The sequence below is a fragment of the Cnephaeus nilssonii genome (genome assembly GCF_951640355.1).
Source record: "Cnephaeus nilssonii genome assembly, chromosome: 10".
NCBI classification, from domain to species: domain Eukaryota; kingdom Metazoa; phylum Chordata; class Mammalia; order Chiroptera; family Vespertilionidae; genus Cnephaeus; species Cnephaeus nilssonii.
Genome location: NC_137081.1, coordinates 10,396,677 through 10,414,485, shown reverse-complemented (window position 1 = coordinate 10,414,485; position 17,809 = coordinate 10,396,677). Strand labels below are relative to the sequence as shown.

Sequence of the window (17,809 nt, the reverse complement as noted above, 5' to 3'; positions counted from 1 at the left end):
CTTCTGGTGACATCATAAAATCAAAATATACAATTACTGCCCTGGTTGGTGTGGCTCATCTAGTTGATTGGAGTGTCCTCCTATGCATGGAAAGGTTGCCGGTTCAATCCCTGGTGGGGGTGAGTACGGGGGGAGGGGACGGGGGGGAGGGCGGTACTGGTTAATGTTTCCCTCATGCATGGATCTCTCTCTCCCTCCCTCCCTCTCCTTTCACTTCTCGCTAAAATCAGTAAAACATATCCTCAGGTGAGGATTTAAAAAAATAAAGATGCGATTACTGTTGTCATTAATATGATCTTTAATAAGTGGAATAATGCACCATTTACAGCAAGCCTTTTTTTAAACCTAAAGAACTGTCTTAAAATCTCCTTCTCCAATGTATCTGTATCCATACAACCTTTTTATTTAGGTTTATATATAGCAAAGCATTTACTTACAATTATTCATAGAAAACTCTTTAGTGGCTTAATGTCAGCTTTCATAGTGGCATCCATAGATAATACAAAAGAAAAGTGATTTGCTTTATTTCATACACTGATCCATCAAACACAACTTATACAGCATAGCAAGGTCTCAGACAGCTTATACAAAAGCAAAATAACTGAACTTATTCATAAATTCATATATGATATTCTATCTGTAATGTGAGAGCAAAACACACCAACAAAAGATACCCGTTCACAAGAAAGAGGGTTCTGAGGCATTGACAATATTTTTCAGCCTTTCTAATTCCAGAAAAGCATCCTCAGAAATGAACACTCTGTAGCTGGTTCCTCCTGTCTACTCAGAAAAAGCATGGCAGCTACACATGTCCATGTTTCAGCTACAACACCCTAAGTTAGTGTATTATACAATTATCCACTTATCTTCATTTGGAAGATTATCAACAGAAAATTAAGGATGATTCCAGCTTATACAAACACTTACACAATATAATCTCCATGACAACAGGCATACAAAACTATTTAAATAAATAAATGTGAAGAGAAAAAGAAAAGCCACAGAAGCCAAGCAATTCAATGTTAAACCAGAACTTATCTTTGAATTGCATCTTTTAGTAATTTAGTTTTCTTATTAAGCTTCTTTAAAAATGTTTTCCTACCATACTTAACAAGAATTGGTAATAAGGTGGCGAGCCTGAGACAAGAGACTGGTTACAAATAACTTCACTGCTAGGATTTTAAGTATACACCATAACCAGAGCTCCAATACCAATATGGAGCTTAAACTTAACTGATTTGAAGAAAAATTCCATTTGGACCTAACAATAGGTTACCATACGGTACCTTCTCAAAATCACCCAAGTTATTACTAAAGCTATAAACTCATTAGTTCACTTTTAGAACACAATTTTATGTTTAATTACCTCCTGAAAAAAAAAATGTTTTATCTCAGAGGAACTATGTTAATAAGTTCTCCCATTAAAAAATAATATAAAAGTTTGTCACATCATAACCATTTGACCAAAGGACATAAGTGGTTTGAAGACGATGCTTCAACTCTTAGACCTAAATATGCTGCAATATGGAGTCAATTAGTTGGACTGTTTCCATTTCTCTTCAGTAATTATAGAACTGGGCATGTTTCATGATTAATGAAATCTGATATTGTCTATATGTAAATTAAGTCAAATCATAAGATGAAACATTAAATGAACTGTGTGTGCAACACTTTAAATATTCAACTGGATCTAATTGCTTGTTTACTACCAACTGAAGTTTTGCAATGTGCAAAGGGATGAAATGGGGCCCTGAGTTTTTAAGTAATGTCTATAGAGTGAGTCTAAACGTGGAGATGTTCCTGAAATCTAAAAGTACAAATAAAATGAAAATAACCCACATTATCTTTTAAAACAAACCGCCCCCCAAGTTGTAGTTTAAAAGTGATTTGCTTTAAAATTCAATCATAAACTGGATAACCTAATGATGTGATTTATTTCTAAAGATTCCTCCTCTCTTACCCAGATTTTAAAATCTGAGTTTCAAGTTAAGTTTAAAAAATGACTGTCACATGCTTAATAGTAATACTACGAACATCACAGTAATAACGGAATTGGAATTTTCAAGACATGATACATTTATTTTGGGCATAATTTTAATACACAGCATACATTCTTCTTAAGTATTTACTTTCAAATGTGTCAGCCATGAGATAAAATCCTAAATTTTATATGCACACTCAACTTAACCAGTCACTTAAAAGTTAAATGGAAGTTATGTCTAGTCTATGTTGCAAAACAATGGTAAATATTTCAAAAATGGTCTATAAAAATGTTCATAGATAATACCTGATTATTGTAGGGTTTGCTTTTGAAAGTTAAGGTTGCACTTTGTGTCTTAACATTTGATACAAAGAAGTACATATGTAAAACATATATGTTTTGTGTGGCTCAATCATAAGGCTAAGCTTGCTGTAATAAAGATTAGAATTTTTTAATGGCAAATTATATACAATTCTGTATGCATTAGTTGTAACTAATTAGAAAATAAAATCATAAAACTTAGCAACTTAGAAAATGTTAGATACAAAACTTGAACTCAGTGATTTTCTGATAATCTGATGGTTGGATCCATTGTCAAATGGTAACATCTTAATTCTCAGTTCTATCCTACTGAACGATTAACTAGAATAATGAACTTGAATATAACATAAAATATAATTTTAGGTGTTCTTAAATATAGTTATTGAAATAGGACTGAGGATAAAATGCTAAAGGAACTAAAGCAATTTTGTCTGAAAAACTGAGACTTAGGTGTTAAATGAGAAGCCTGAAGCATATTGAAGAATAATAATGTTGAAGAAGATAACCAACTTTTTTTTTAAACTACTGGATAAGAGAAATGGATAAAAAAATAAAAACAGGAGATAAGCAGAATAGATATTTTTTTAAGAAAAGCCTTTCCTGACACAGAAGAGCACAAGTCAGATAACCAAGGGATATTTAAGTTAGATACAAACTAAAAAGTGGTTGAAGGAAAGCAATGTGTAGGGGCACCAAAGTGCCCTGGGACTGCCTTCCTTGTACATGTTTAACCTGGGAACCTACAGAAAAACCTTCTTTTGAGAGTAACATTTGTGTAACTAGCTCAATCTGTGATTTGCCAGATTTACCAAAGTATATGTAGGAGCGGGTCCTGCCAGGTAGTTTTGGCTAAAGTTTGCATAGTTCAGAATCTAAAAGTTAAAATGCAATTTTACCTGCTGAATTGACAGTAAAATGTATGAATATTTCGAAACATCCTAGTCTGAAAAAGACTCCTGGGGCGTATGTAGGAATGTTATGCAATTTTTAGAGTCACTGATCTAGACAATCAACTAAAGTTGATTGTAACTTTAGGAAGTCAGCTTGGAAGAGAAAGTAACATAAAAAAAACAATCTGTGAATAGTTATGTAATAACCTGCATTTAACTGGTTAATAAGTTCAACATAAAATTATAAAATGTATAGAAATGTAAGTAATCTCAAGTTCTAGGATCTAACTACCTCCAATGAAATATCTCCATAAATATGAGAAAACACCAAAAAGTTTATTAGAACATTTTTCCATTTTAAATGATTTTTAAAAGAAAGGTTTACAGGGAATGGAAAGTTCTGTAAAGAGCTGGTTTTAGAATCTAAATTGTAAAATCTTTTAAAGAAAAATACTTGCCAAATTTTGTGACAATTCCCACTGAAACACATATTTTATGTGTTCCTACCTTTATTTTAATTGTTTTCACATTCAGAACCAACGTACATTTTCTGGAACACGTGGATACATGTAAGAAAACTATACAAATTGCTTTATTAAAAGGACACCATCCTTGTATCCTTTCTACATCCCCCTTAATTCGTTTTCTGGATTAGGAACATTTTCCAAAGTCACTAAAAGCAGCAATTTTCAAGTTGGAGTCAAAGGACTGATAAGACTAAAAGTCCATGTTACATTAACTTCTCCAAATCAAGTATGGAATCAATCTATGAAAAAGTGTCTGCTCCCATAAGCCATCTCACTTTACCCTTAAATTTTACTTTGCCTTAGTTCTTCAATATAAAATGTTAGGAGTGAAGTGATTTGAAGATTCATGATGGCAGAGGTGGGATTGAATTTTGTCTTGAATTAGTAATTATTTCTCAAGCACAATTAACATAGATATGTCCACATGTCTTATGGTTGCCTGACTTTTAAAGTCATTAAGGTATCTGGGTTTGGCTTATATATATAAGCCATAATGACTAATCTCTTACAGAATGTCAGGACATTATACATCCTGTCATACAGTGTGTAGGCAATATGGTATAAATGAGAGATGTGGAGACAGGCAAACCTAAGTTAAAATCCATCTTCATCTATTACTAGATGTGGACCTTGGGCAAATTATATAGTTTCTCCTAGCTTCAGTTTACTCATCCGTAAAGGGGATATATTAACTGTAATTCTTACATAATTGCTATGAGGACTAAAGAGATGGTGTATATACAGTATATCCCAACATTCAGTCTACAACAAACGGTCAATTAGTATTATTTCACTCCTGCACCTTCCCAAAACTTTTTACACTGATATCAGGGTTTTCCCCAATTATACGTTTTTAAATGGGGAACACATTTAAGAATTATAATTAAGTCACTTTTGACTAAACACAATTCAAATCAGGTTCTTTCAATGGCTTAGTTCGGACATACAATGACAATAGGTAAGGTAATTAATATTATTCTTTAATTACCTATTATAATGTTTTTAAGATTGTAATACTATCTTTCAAATGAATTTAATATTTTTTCAATAGCCTTTTATTCAAAAGGAATAAAATGTTTTTATACATGCAAAATGTTGTGATAGCAGTTAAATATTAGCTTTAAGACACCTTTAATATTAGGTGAATAAAATTGGCAAACAAGCATTTTAAGTAATTTTGCTTGCTTGTATATTATAAGTAGATCCTAAAAGTAAATGAGTCTGATGTACAATTTAATTTAAAATTTATTAAAATGATCTACACTTCCTACTTTTTCAGGAGTCTATTAAACAAACCGAGGAAAGGAAATTATTTGTTTTAAACATCATGGGAAATGGGAAACTATAGGAGTTCTTTTAATTTGGTATGTTAACTTTTAAAAGTATTTTATTACTAAGTATCAAAAAATGTTGGAAAACTTACAATCAACTGGCTCGAACACAAAGTACAGTATAATGTAGGATAACTCTTCTTCTTCAGGAAAAAATCAGTCAGACCTCACATGGTCACTTACCCTCCAATTGAAGAGTGACTATAGTTTATTTTTATTCAAAGAAGTCCTACAAATGTTTGAAAATAATGCCCTGAAACACAACTGAAAGACATTTAAATGCAAGGGAACGAAGTAAAATTTCCTGGGAAAGATACAATTTGTTACATTATAAAAGACTAACTGGATGAAAATCATTTTATGCCGTTAAGACTGAAAAATACGTTAAGGGTGTGAATCAAGCATAAGGGCCATTAAAACACAAAAGGTAGAAATCCTGGGCACTACTAAAAGGATCTTAATTCTAAGAATTCAAAACTGTGCTCAGCCATCTAGCTGAATAAATGGTAAGTGCTGCAACATTCAACTCAAGACCATCGCAGATGGCAAACAAGAGAAGGCTTATATACAAGTCAAGTGTTTGGAAATCTGATACAAGTCAAATTGGGAAATTTAGGTTGTTTTTAGCTAAATGATGAAGACAGAGGAATCTGAATGAGAAAATATTGTTCATAATTTTTGTTTGTCTCTTAGCTTTTTATCTCCCAGAGAAATCACAGAACTTAATTAGATAATGAGTACTAAGTACTCTGAGAATCTGTAAAAAATAAGTGAGAACATCGCGGCTTGCAAATGGATAGAAAAGAATTTGTGCTTATAAAAAACAGTCCCTTATTTGACATAAAGTGCTTTATTTTTAAAAATGCAGAGGTTGTTGTTTTAGAAATGATTATGAGTAATGAAGAGGCAAAAGAAGTTTTAAAAAACAGTATGACTTGATGGATACATAACATGTTATCACTAAATGGTATATTCTGAATATAATGTAAATAACAAATGCTGTTCACATATCAAAAATCATGTGAAAAATTGGCAAAAGGAGAATTTATGAAAATAGGATTAGTGAAAAAAACACACACCCAGTTTTGAAAAGAGAGGGAAGTCTCAGTCTGCTCAGAGATGACAGGTTTGGCAGCAGCCCTGCCTTCCACAGGGTTCTGGCACGCCAGTCGAACAATTTCTTTCCACACAGTGTTATAGGTCATGGGAAGAGGAGAGGAATCTTTTTCAGACAGTCATCAGGCTTTGCTTGGGAAGAGGATAAAAAGACACTGTAGGTTCAAAACTAGGAATTACTTTTGAAGTTATTTTAATCAGGAAATGTAATTTTATTTGAGTCAAAGGTGGCCCATTCAGAGAATAAAGGATATAACACTATATTGTCTTAACCATCTACCTACTTAAAAATTCCATATAAGTATAGCTCTATAAGTTTTCTGATAAAAATGTGCTTCTTAAATAAATGAAAATGGAACATAACATACATATAAAAATAAAATAAAATGGGGAAAAAGGCTAATATTTGGACTTCCTCTACTTTGTTCTATGCTCTCTTATGAACTTCTAAAACCAGAACCAAATACGTTTGTTAAAATGCCTGGAAGGAAACGTTTAGGATTTGGAAGGTTAAAAGAAACAGCATTTCAAATTAGGTTTTGGTTGTTCCTTCTTTAGAGCCCTTTGAGACAATGTTTCTGCATTTTCCACAAGGAGAGAGAAAGCAAAAAAAATCAGGTAGTTGCTTTCTCTTCTGCAAAATTCACTGTCATAAAACAAACCTGACAAAAGTTGGGGGGAGAAAAATGTTCATATTATGGAAGAATGTGTGCTCTGTTAGGAAGAGAGCTTACAGGAAAGCTTATTTGTGGCTACAGACTATTGCACATTCAAACAAAACACAAGAGAAAAGAATGTCCAACAGATAATATGTTAGGAACGTATCAACATATAAAATAAACTAGCTTGTGCCCAGAAATAAAACATGGATACCGGACACCACTGAAGTCAAATCTGTCTTAATTTGCTTCTGTTTTAATGACCTTTAGAAACTGTTTCAAACTGATTATCAGCAATACAATGTTTTTGCTTTTTTTTTCTTAAAAAAATATTTTGAGACCACTTTTGATACACACACATATAATTCTGTGGTCATAACAGACAAATATAACTTTAGTGAGACTAAACAAAAGTGCAAAACTTAAAAAAACAAAATTAAAAAATATGGAAGCATAAGCTAAATTTTCTGCATAGCTGAAATCTATTTAAAGCAAGTCCTTGTTGCAGGGGTGGGGTACTGACAGGAGTTTAAAGCAGTTTTTAAAAAATGTCTTCTGCAGGTTTAAATGATGCAAAAAATAATTTCACTCCATAGGCTTGAAAACATTTCACAGACAGTTCATTCCTGTATCTTTAGACACCATGGTTGTGGCAGTGCCTCCTTCTGCAAGGTAAACAGTGGTGCTGGATTTGGAATGGCCTGCCCTGTCACCGCCATTGTTGTTGACCTCACAGTCCAGTTGTTCGGTGGAGATAACCCAGGTGGAGGGGCGCCACCGCTTAAGAGAATACGGAGTTTTCACACGTTTCTTGATCTTTTCACCAGATCCTGACTTGCCATCTTGTGTTGACTCACCTACTAAAAATAAAAGTACAGGAAAGTGAACTATATATAAAGAAACTATTTAAAAAGTAAAAAGTTAGGGTTGCAATTCAAGAAGAGATCCAACTAATGTCTACAGGAGGTGCGAACAGACATTTCTTAAAGTTGATGACTCCAGGCAGTATTTTTCGAGGCAAAACTTAAATTATTTTTGAGGCTCTTTAAGCCTAATGTTTTTATAACTGAATTATTCTATAGGACAAGGAAGAAAATATTTAAAAACCACAAAAAGCAAAAACAGAGGAGAAAATTCAAAGTTCTTAGCTGCATTCTCAAATCCTTTGGTTATGGGTAGCAATCCTAACTTGGCAAAATGCATTTAATCATTCCATTTAATGTTCAAAGTGAATCAAATTATAAAGGCACTGGCACATGATAGTTTACAGAAGAATGACATAAATCCTAGAATACAAATTTTCTAGTAATTCCCCCTTCACATACATGACAAAACATTTTACTGACATGGAGCCCTGCCATAGGTCAAGTGGTCTACAACAGAAACCACTCAAGCAGGGGCTAGATTCTACTGACTGATTTTTGAGAGATAAGTCCCTTTCAGCCCATTTTGTAGTCTTTGACAATCATAAAACATGACTTTGTTTTTCTTCTTAAGTGCTGTCTATCTAAAAGAGAAATTATTTTGTATAATGATGATTGTTAAAGATTTTGGTGAGCTCTCTTGTTTTGTGTTATAATCCCTTTTGGGCCAGAAACTAAGTATCAAATTGTTTAAGTTACTTGTTTAAATTGTTAGGGGGCCCATCGCACAATGCTGTAAGCATGTGGGAGAATTAATACATAACTTTTGAAAAAAATGACACTAAAAAACCAAGAGCAACTTTATAGTGACTTTTCTGAATTCTCTCTGGACTTTTAAGATTTATTAAGTCTGATAAAATCTAAATGTGTAGATAATAGATATTAATATCCTCAACAAACTTTCAAAAGTTGTACTGGTATCATTTTACTTGGAGGTTTTAAACTGGTATTTATTTAATCTTAATCATTCACAACAAATATGAGTTGCATTATAAACTAGTAGCTACTTAAGGCACATATTAAATTGGTAATTATTATATTATGACACTGACTTTTTAATTATCAATAACAAAAAAATTACTTTTTCTTTACAATAGTCCAATTACTTTTTAGGTCCAGCCAAATGACTTATTTTATTTCTAAAAATACTAAAACTAAATAATTGTTAGTTGAAACACAATCTGATTGTAAGTAGTTACTTAAATGGTCCCAAAAGTCAAGCAGATTACACAACCCCCTCACTTACATTGCAAACCGCTGCCATCAAGGATATTTGTGGCTGAAAGATCTAAAGAATTAGGTCTCTGTGCTCTTCTGGGTTTTGATGGTCCAGGATCTGCTACTGTGCTTGGGACACCCTGTGTAAGAACATCTTGCTCTAAACATGGATTACTGTTGTTGTTATTGGAATTAGTTCGGCCACCTTCCAGCGGCCGTTCCCTCCTGTCCACAAGACGATCCAGAACACCTTCATCATGGCCAGCCTGTTGCTCTCGCCTCAATAAAGGTTCATGCTCATCAGGACTGGAATTAATATTCAGCCTGGTGTCCTCACCAATGAACTGATTCTGCAGCATTTCTTGGGCCCTATGTGCCACTGTGTTGGCTGTCTGGCCAGATGGTATCGCCCCATTCGCATACTGAGCAGTGGCAGCATGGGAGTTAACATTGTGGTTTCTACCAGCCACCCCATTCATGGTAACCGTAACCACATGAGGTTCTACAGCATTGATTGTGTTCATCTTGGCAACTCCAGTTTCTACTTGTTTCAAGTTTGATTTGTGCTTGCTGCCAAATTTCAGCCGGGGCTCCTTTGTTGAATTTTTGGTGTTTAAAGGCAAACTAGTAGGTCTCTTGGGAAGGTTCTGTTGCTTGGGGAGAGGATAGAGCTGAGCAGGTGGGACATCAGGAATTAAACATGCTTGGCCATTGGCAGCCTGTGTGAAGTCCTGCTGCCCAGTGACTTCTACTGCAAGCTTTATTAGTGGGTAAAGCAAGCTAGAACTAGTACTGCTCAGTGGATCTGGCCCACTGAACTGCTTAAGAGAATGCTCCATGAGATTCTCATCAGAACTTTCCTTGAGATTCTTATCAACTTCTTTAGGGTCTAGCTTGTTGGTCTCCAAGTCTTCTTCTGTCAACTGTAAGCAGACAGGGGTTGGCCCAATTGGCTGAGAAACATTGGTGGCATGAAGATTTGTTTCATCTGGGTATGGCATCTCCGATATAGTGGTCATGCCAGTGCTTGGAGTGAGGCCAGTGGTGTTGGTGGTTGTTGTGTTGGTGGACAGGCTGGTGACACTTGTTTCAGGGCTGGGGATTCGAGCTTGTGCTTGCTGTCGTTCGTAGTTAATTGAGTTTCGGTTCTTTTCCCCTGTGGTCAAAGGTGTGCTAGACATCGAATGCTCAGAGGAAATGTTCTTCACAATGCTGTCAGTGTGATGGATAGAGTCTTCAATGTATGAGGAAGAAGAATAATCTGGATAAGGGCCAATCTTTGGCACACGCCTACTGTGTGACAGGTTGCTTAAAGAAAGAAAGAAGTGCCACATTGAGAATGTACATTTATGACAACTGGTTCTCCACGTCTAACACCTCTGTTTTTAAAGTATAAACTGCTTTTTATTTTATTCCTAACCCACATCATTCTCAAAGTTATTTAAAAATTCTAATCAAATAATCATGTCAATTAATAACTTACTAAATGCTTTATATGGTTTGAGCCTACTGAAAAACCTATGTGGATCTAGCTAGGATTTTTATGGATGTTCATTACTTTGGCTTATAGGATTTAATTAAAATCTCTCCTATAGTTTTAGAACATTACCAAATTATCTTTATGAATTGTATACTTGCACAACCAAGTTTCATGAGAGGAGGAACCATGGCATATGTTCCCTTTGTGCTATCACAATTCTAGCTAGATAGTGGCTACTCAACGAATATGTTACCAGTTAAGTTCCAATGAACAAACGGCATTTTGTTCCAAAATGCTTCTTTGAGGAGGCTTAGCCTAGAAATGGAATGTATCCTCTTGGGGTAGACTGAGCCATATCAATGAAAGCCCTAGAGCCCCAGTATTAATGTGACACTCAGATAAATGATCAAAGATTCAGAAATGTTCTCCAGTTATCAAGGGTTCTTCAGTCATCATCACACCTTGAGAATGATGGTTCTTGAGCATCACTGTAATATATGTATGTTATTTAAAATAAAAACCAGGGGTAGCTTTAGCAATCAAAGTATAAACATTGGGAACATTAATAGATACAAGTGTTGTAGGAGAAAAGCATCAGCTAAAGGAGGAAGTACTACAAAGAAAGACTGATGAGGTTGTGAGGGGAATGACAGGAAGGGGAGAAGTAAAAAGCTGTTGTACTGAACAAGAAAAGGAAATCTAGGAGGTATGGAGGTTAAGTCAATACAACGAAACCTAGAGTGGAATACAATGGCATGAACTACAATTTAGGGGAAACTACTTAGAAGTGACAGGGCATGAGAGGACTCATGTAAGGGATAGAACTAAATGACACAGAAGGCAAAAAAAAAAAAAAGGCAAAGCAAAGGGGAGCATCAAGGGTTTCTTCTTACAATTCAAGAAAAGTTCAAAAACACAAAGTAGCTGACTCTTGAGAGAGAGAGACAAATAGCATAATAGAGCACACAGATAAGACAAAGATAAGGTGAGAAGAAAGCAGGAGATTATCTATCTTTAGGTATGTGTAAAGTGAGAAAATGTTTATTTAGAATTGCTAGTCTCTACCTTCTTTGACTGACTGATATATAAAGTATAAGGGTTTATATGCTGAAGTTAATTTACCTAATTATAAGTAATGTAAACCCAATTTGAGGCCTATACAAATTGCTCTTAAAATTGGAATAGAAAAGAGCACAGAAAATTATTCAAGAATCAGGTGTATTTTTTAATTTAATGACTGCTTTTTTTAGAAGGGGAAGGATCAGGGAGAGAAGGGAAGAGGGTGGGAGGGAAGAAGGGAGGGTGGAGAGAGAGAAAGAGGGAGGGAGGGGGGAGAGAGGGAGAGAGGGAAAGAGGGAAAGAGGGGAAGAGAGAGACAGACAGACAGACAGACAGACAGACAGACAGACAGACAGACAGACTGGTTGTCCCAACCATTTATGCATTCATTGGTTCCTTGTTGTTTGGGCCTTGCCAGGAGATCAAAGTGCAGCCCTGGCTTATCAGGACGACACTCTAACCAACTGAACTACCCTGCCAGGGCCTCAAGTATACTTTTCTCTTAATTTTCTCTGGTAACTTTTTCCTTGATGCCTCTCTAAAGATTTTTAACATATATTAGATAAAATGACAAATTTGTGAGAACACTTTTCCCCAAACGTGAAACAAAGAAACACAGGTGATACAGTCTGAAAGTTCCAAGTTTTAGGAATCTTTTAATAAGCCCTTTTAGGGGACTCTCCCCCTCCCCACGTGGGAGTCTGTACCTATTCATCAATAAATTTCCACCTTTGCTACAAAAATAAATAAATAGCCCTTTTACTTAGTAAAGAGGTAATATGCAAATTGACCGACACCTAACTGCTCCCCTGCTGGCCCGATTGCCCCTAACTGCCCTCCCCTGCCAGCCTGGTCACCCCTAACTGCCGTCCCCTGCCAGCCTGGTCGCCTCTGTCAACCCCTGCAGGCCTGGTCGCCCCCAACTGCCCTCCCCTGCTGGCCCGGTCACCCCTAACTGCTCTGCCAGCCTGATTAACCCTAACTGCCTTCCCCTGCTGGCCCGGTCACACCAAAAACCATAGCTCTAACAGAAACACAAGTATAAAATAATGTTCATGATGGGATGGAAAGACCTTATGAACTGCTCTCCTGTAAAAGTAGTAGTAGTATATTCTATAAGAAAGAACATTGGATAAGAAGTCTGGAAACAACAGTCTCCAATGAAACAGGTTAAATACATAGGCAAGATCATATTCCATTTTCATTAAACAAACAAAAAGAATAAATATGATAATATCTGTAGAAGTGCTTATAAACTTTTGGAACTATGAAAATGTTTTACCTTTATTATTGTAGGGAAGTTGGAGCATTAATAGAGAAAAACTAACCTCTTTACTGTATCTATAGATACTAAAAATCCCACAGATTCCATCTTGTACTTATATCAAAAATCTTCAGTAAAAGAACAGGAATATTGAAAGAAAAATTTCGACTTTAGATGCGATGAATTAATCACTGCACTATTATACTGATAAAAATGTTTATTTCCTGTTCTGTTTGGTCTCAGTTTTCAATACTGACTCATGGGTGCCAATCCCTGTGGGTCTTACCGCTCATTCTGCATTGCAGTAGACATTGGATTGACTGTTGGGCTCACGGATTTGTTTCTCTCCCATATCATCATAAGTTCAGCCATCCTCTCCTCAGCACACTGTGCAGTAAGCCGAGCCTCTGCATCCTGGTCCCAACAGTCTTCGATTGTCTCCTTGAGTGACCTCACTGCCTGTAAAAAAAGCACATGTCAAACAGTGTATCTTTAACGAAAAAAGTATTGAGTTTTTAATGATATGAAGTAGGAGAAAAATATTTTTCTTTAATAAATATTTTACATAACTATAATAAAACCTTTTAGACTTCAGAGATTTTTAAAGGGTCACATTTCTCAAATGGTGAGTAGCAAGTAAGCATGGAAGCTTTAACTTAACTCCTTGAAGAATTATGCTTAACAGCAAACTCTATGCATTACAAGGCTATATGTTTTTTTATAATTTTTCTAACATACAAATGGGAATTACTATACTCACTTAGCCATATTATTTTTATTTAGGAATCAGGAACATATACATCTTCCTAATTCTTTTAATGCTGCATAGTATCCATTATATCATAAGTTTTTAGCCTGATCCTTATAAGAGGACTAGAGGCTTGGTGCACGAAATTCGTGTGTGTGTCGGGGGTGTCCCTCAGCCCAGCCTGCACCCTCTCCAATCTGGGACCCCTCGAGGGATGTCCGACTGCCTGTTTAGGCCTGATCCCACCAGGCCCGAGACATCCCTCTCACAATCCAGGACTGCTGGCTCACAACCACTCGCCTGCCTGCCTGTCTGATTGCCCCTAACCACTCCCCTGCCAGCCTGATCGACACCTAACTGCTCCCCTGCTGGCCCGATTGCCCCTAACTGCCCTCCCCTGCCAGCCTGGACACCCCTAACTGCCGTCCCCTGCCAGCCTGGTCGCCTCTGTCAACCCCTGCAGGCCTGGTCGCCCCCAACTGCCCTCCCCTGCTGGCCCGGTCACCCCTAACTGCTCTCTCTGCCAGCCTGATTAACCCTAACTGCCTTCCCCTGCTGGCCCGGTCACCCCTAACTGCCCTTCCTTGCCAGCTTGGTTGCCCCCAACTGTCCTCCCCCTGCTGGCCATCTTGTGTCCACATGGGAGCAGCCATATTGTATGTTGGAGTGATGGTCAATTTGCATATTACCTCTTTACTATATAGGATAGTTTCCAGTTTTTGCTGATATAAATGACATTGCATTGAACATCTTACACATGCATTTTTCTACATGTGTATAAGTGCTATTGAGGAACAAATTCCTGGAGATGTTACTGCTGGATCAAAGGGTAAAATACATTTAAAATTTGTTATTGCCAGATTACCCTCCAAATCGATGGCACTCCCAACAACAAAAAGTATCTGCTTTCCCATCACCAACACTTTGTCAATGTGATAGGTAAAAATAGATCTTCTTTTAATTTATCACTAGTAAGTAGAGCCAAGATTTGAAGCCAGGCCTTTAACTGGGCTGGTACTCTTACTATAAAACTGGAACTAATATTCTTTTTTTAAACAAATATTTTCATTGTTTTACATATGAAAGAAAAAGCTATTTAAAAACTAGGACCTATAATTTTTTGTTTTCCTAATTTAAAGTATTTTAATATAAAAACAGCCTTAAACTATCTGTGTGATTATTACAATAGTTCACTTCTATGATAAATTCTAAAAGTATAGGGGGAAAAATTATTCATAAATCTAATATTCAGTGGTAACTATAGCTAACATTTTCATATAGTTTTCTCAGAAAGTATTTTCTATACTTTCATTTTCATCAGAAAATTATTCTTCCCCCATTTACTGACTGAACTATGTTTGGGTCCCTGGTAGTTTTTAAAACTAGTTTTTACATTCATTAATATTTGAAATAGTCTGAGTTTTGTTACTATAAAAAATGCGTGTTTTTTTATTTCAATGCAACTATGAAGGAAAAGTGTTTTCTTTTAGACACAGGGGAATTCCTCTCTTTTTATAAACCATGCACTTGCTATATAACTCTAGTACTGGATTGTCACTGCAGACAAGCAGGTCTATGGACTGTAGCACATTAAATGGATTCATTGGAAGTGAACCAAGCATTACTTCATCCCTTACTTAGGAACCTAGTCTAAATTTGGAGTAAAAAGTTTTCAAGTAAATATGCATATGATGCATATCCCATAATGGTAGGGTTGCCAAGAAATACTTCAAAATCAGAGTCCAATCTCTCTAGTGAAATAAACAAGTTAAGGAAGATGAAATATTTGACTAGGTAAAATTTCACGAGATTTTTTTTCTTTGAGGGGTGCTCTACTGTGACGTTGGCACATTTATTGAATCCTTGTAAAGGATTCAGCCCCTCACCTGCTGCCAGGGACCTCTTAAAGATCTGTCCCACTTCCCATAGCAGGGACTCCAGTTTGGAGGCTATCTTGGGCATACGTGCTTGGCAATAGGTCTTTAATTCCCTCATACTTGAAGAAAATTGCAATCTCATTTGAAGCAGAAGCCTTCCTTGAAGATAATCTACTGACAAAGATGACCAATGGAGAAAATATTTAATCTAAATCTGTATGGAAACATATAACATCTCTCTAGCCTCTCTCTAATGTACCACCACACCATATAAGTCATGATCCAGAATGAAAATATTCTTTAAAAAAAATTTTTTTTAATTGATTTCAGAGAGGAAGGAAGGAGAGACAGAAACACCAACGATTAGAGAGAATCATGTTCAGTTGCCTCCTACACACCCCCCACTGGGGACCAAGCCCACAACCAGGGCATGTGCCCTGGACCGGAATCAAACCCAGGACCCTTAGTCTGCAGGCCAAAGCTCTAGCCACTGAGCCAAACCGGCCAGGGCCAGAATGCAAATATCCTAATCCAACCAAGACAACCTAAAATTGAAATGTGAAAATACATAGTAAAAAGATTTAAATTGCATAATTAAAATGTTTCCATTTTTGTTCTTTAATTATAAATCAAGACAACTGCACAAAGTGTCAAAATTTCAAATGTACACCCTCAGAGATAATAAAATTCCTATTATATTCTTAAAACAAGAACAGATTGCTCTGGGAAAAGCAAACAATAAAAATATCTAGAAATTATACGTATGACTGTGGAAAGTAAAATTTTAATGAACAGATAACAAGTAGAATGGAAAAGGTGAAAATAAATGAATGATTTCAAAGGTAAAGCTGAGTAAATTTAAACAATGTACAACAACAAAAAATTGAAAAATGCAAGGAAAAGAACTGAGACCTAAATGTCAGGTGGTCCAATATTTGTCTAATGAGAATTCCAGAAAGAAGAAATTAAAGAGGAAATAATTTTTTAATAATATAAAAAAATTCCTCTGAATTGAAACTTCTGAATTTTCAAGCTGAAAACCTGTCCAGTATAAAGCGAAAGGTGTGAAAAGATCCATGTCTACATAATTCCAATGATGAAGTAAAAGGCTTAAAAGCTTACAGAGAAAAGAAAATAAGAGAATAAAACAAAAAGCAATTGAAAGAAAATAGTTGGTGCTGGAATTCTCATTAACACATCTGGATGCTAGAAGACAATTGAGTAGTGATTTCAAAGTTGTGAGGAAAATGATTTTGATCTTGAAACTATTACCCAGCCAAATTATTACTCAAATGTGAGGGCAAGATAGAAACATTTTTTAATGTGCAAGGATTCATAATGTTTACTACCCATGCACATAACTAACACACATAATTTAAAAAGGAACTTCATCAAAGAAAAAGTGATTTACAAGAAAAAGAATGACATGAGATTTTTAAGAAAATGTTGCTTCTTAGTAGAACCTATAAAGAAAAAAGAAAAGAACAAAAAAGATGAGATAATCCAGTGGGTAGTGACTTTTGAAACATTATTCCTCAAGTGGCAGGGGTTTACACTAACTTAGTAGTTTTATTTCCTTCTCTATGAGCCCAAGCATAATACTGTGTTGTGCAGTGCATGTTTACATAATCATAATTCTGCAAAATTCTTATGTTTTATTTTACTTAAATGTTTAGGTCTGTAGACAAAACAAAGTTTTTTTTATTTAATAATAGATACAATTATTAAAAAACTAGGAGAGGGTAAATGAAAGATAAGAAGTAAGAATAAGTATAGTAGCGTTATAATGGTAACTTCTAGAAGAGAAAATGAAATACAAAAACAAAAACTACAGAACAATGTTATTGGGAGTTATTTTTGAAGAATGGTGGGTGGTCTTTTCCATTTTCTTTTTTATGCCCTTCTATTTAATTGGGTTTTGTTTACTATGCATAGGCATAACTTTAATTCTTTCAAAAATTGTTTAAAATATGAAATACAGGGTACTGTCATCAATAAGAGGTAATTATGATACAGCACACAACGGAATACTATCAAATGGGGAGAAAGAGAAACATCTATATGTACTGACATGAAAACTGTCCATATTAAAAGAATAAAGCTTCAGAAATGATAGTGGATAATGAGATAATCCCACTTATGAAAAAAAATTATAATGATTTCAAAGGTAAAGCTGAGTAAATTTAAACAATATACAACAACAAAAAATTGAAAAATGCAGAGTGAGTATGTGTGTGTATGTAAATGTTTGTAAGATGTTTTTAGTATCATGGCAACAATTTACTGAAATGATAGGAGCCTTTGAAGATATTTCAATGTTGTGAGCTCCATGTCTTAATATGCAGAATTTATAGGCTGTACCTTGCTTTCTTTTTGGTGCAGCTTAATTTTCCATTAGCCACTGAATTGGTAAGT

The 17,809-nt window shown here is 35.4% G+C and overlaps 1 protein-coding gene across 1 annotated transcript in view; it reads right to left on the bottom strand.

Moving 5' to 3' along the window:
- Positions 1-280: 280 nt before the first annotated feature.
- Positions 281-17,809, bottom strand: part of BMPR2 (bone morphogenetic protein receptor type 2) — a 104,513-nt gene continuing 86,984 nt past the window's right edge. The window contains exons 11-13 of the mRNA XM_079782310.1: positions 13,056-13,228; positions 8,995-10,274; positions 281-7,685 (exon numbers count right to left, since the gene is read on the bottom strand). Of these exons, the coding sequence (XP_079638436.1) occupies positions 7,435-7,685; positions 8,995-10,274; positions 13,056-13,228 (1,704 nt within the window). The 3' untranslated portion in view covers positions 281-7,434. The remainder of the gene's footprint in view (positions 7,686-8,994; positions 10,275-13,055; positions 13,229-17,809) is intronic.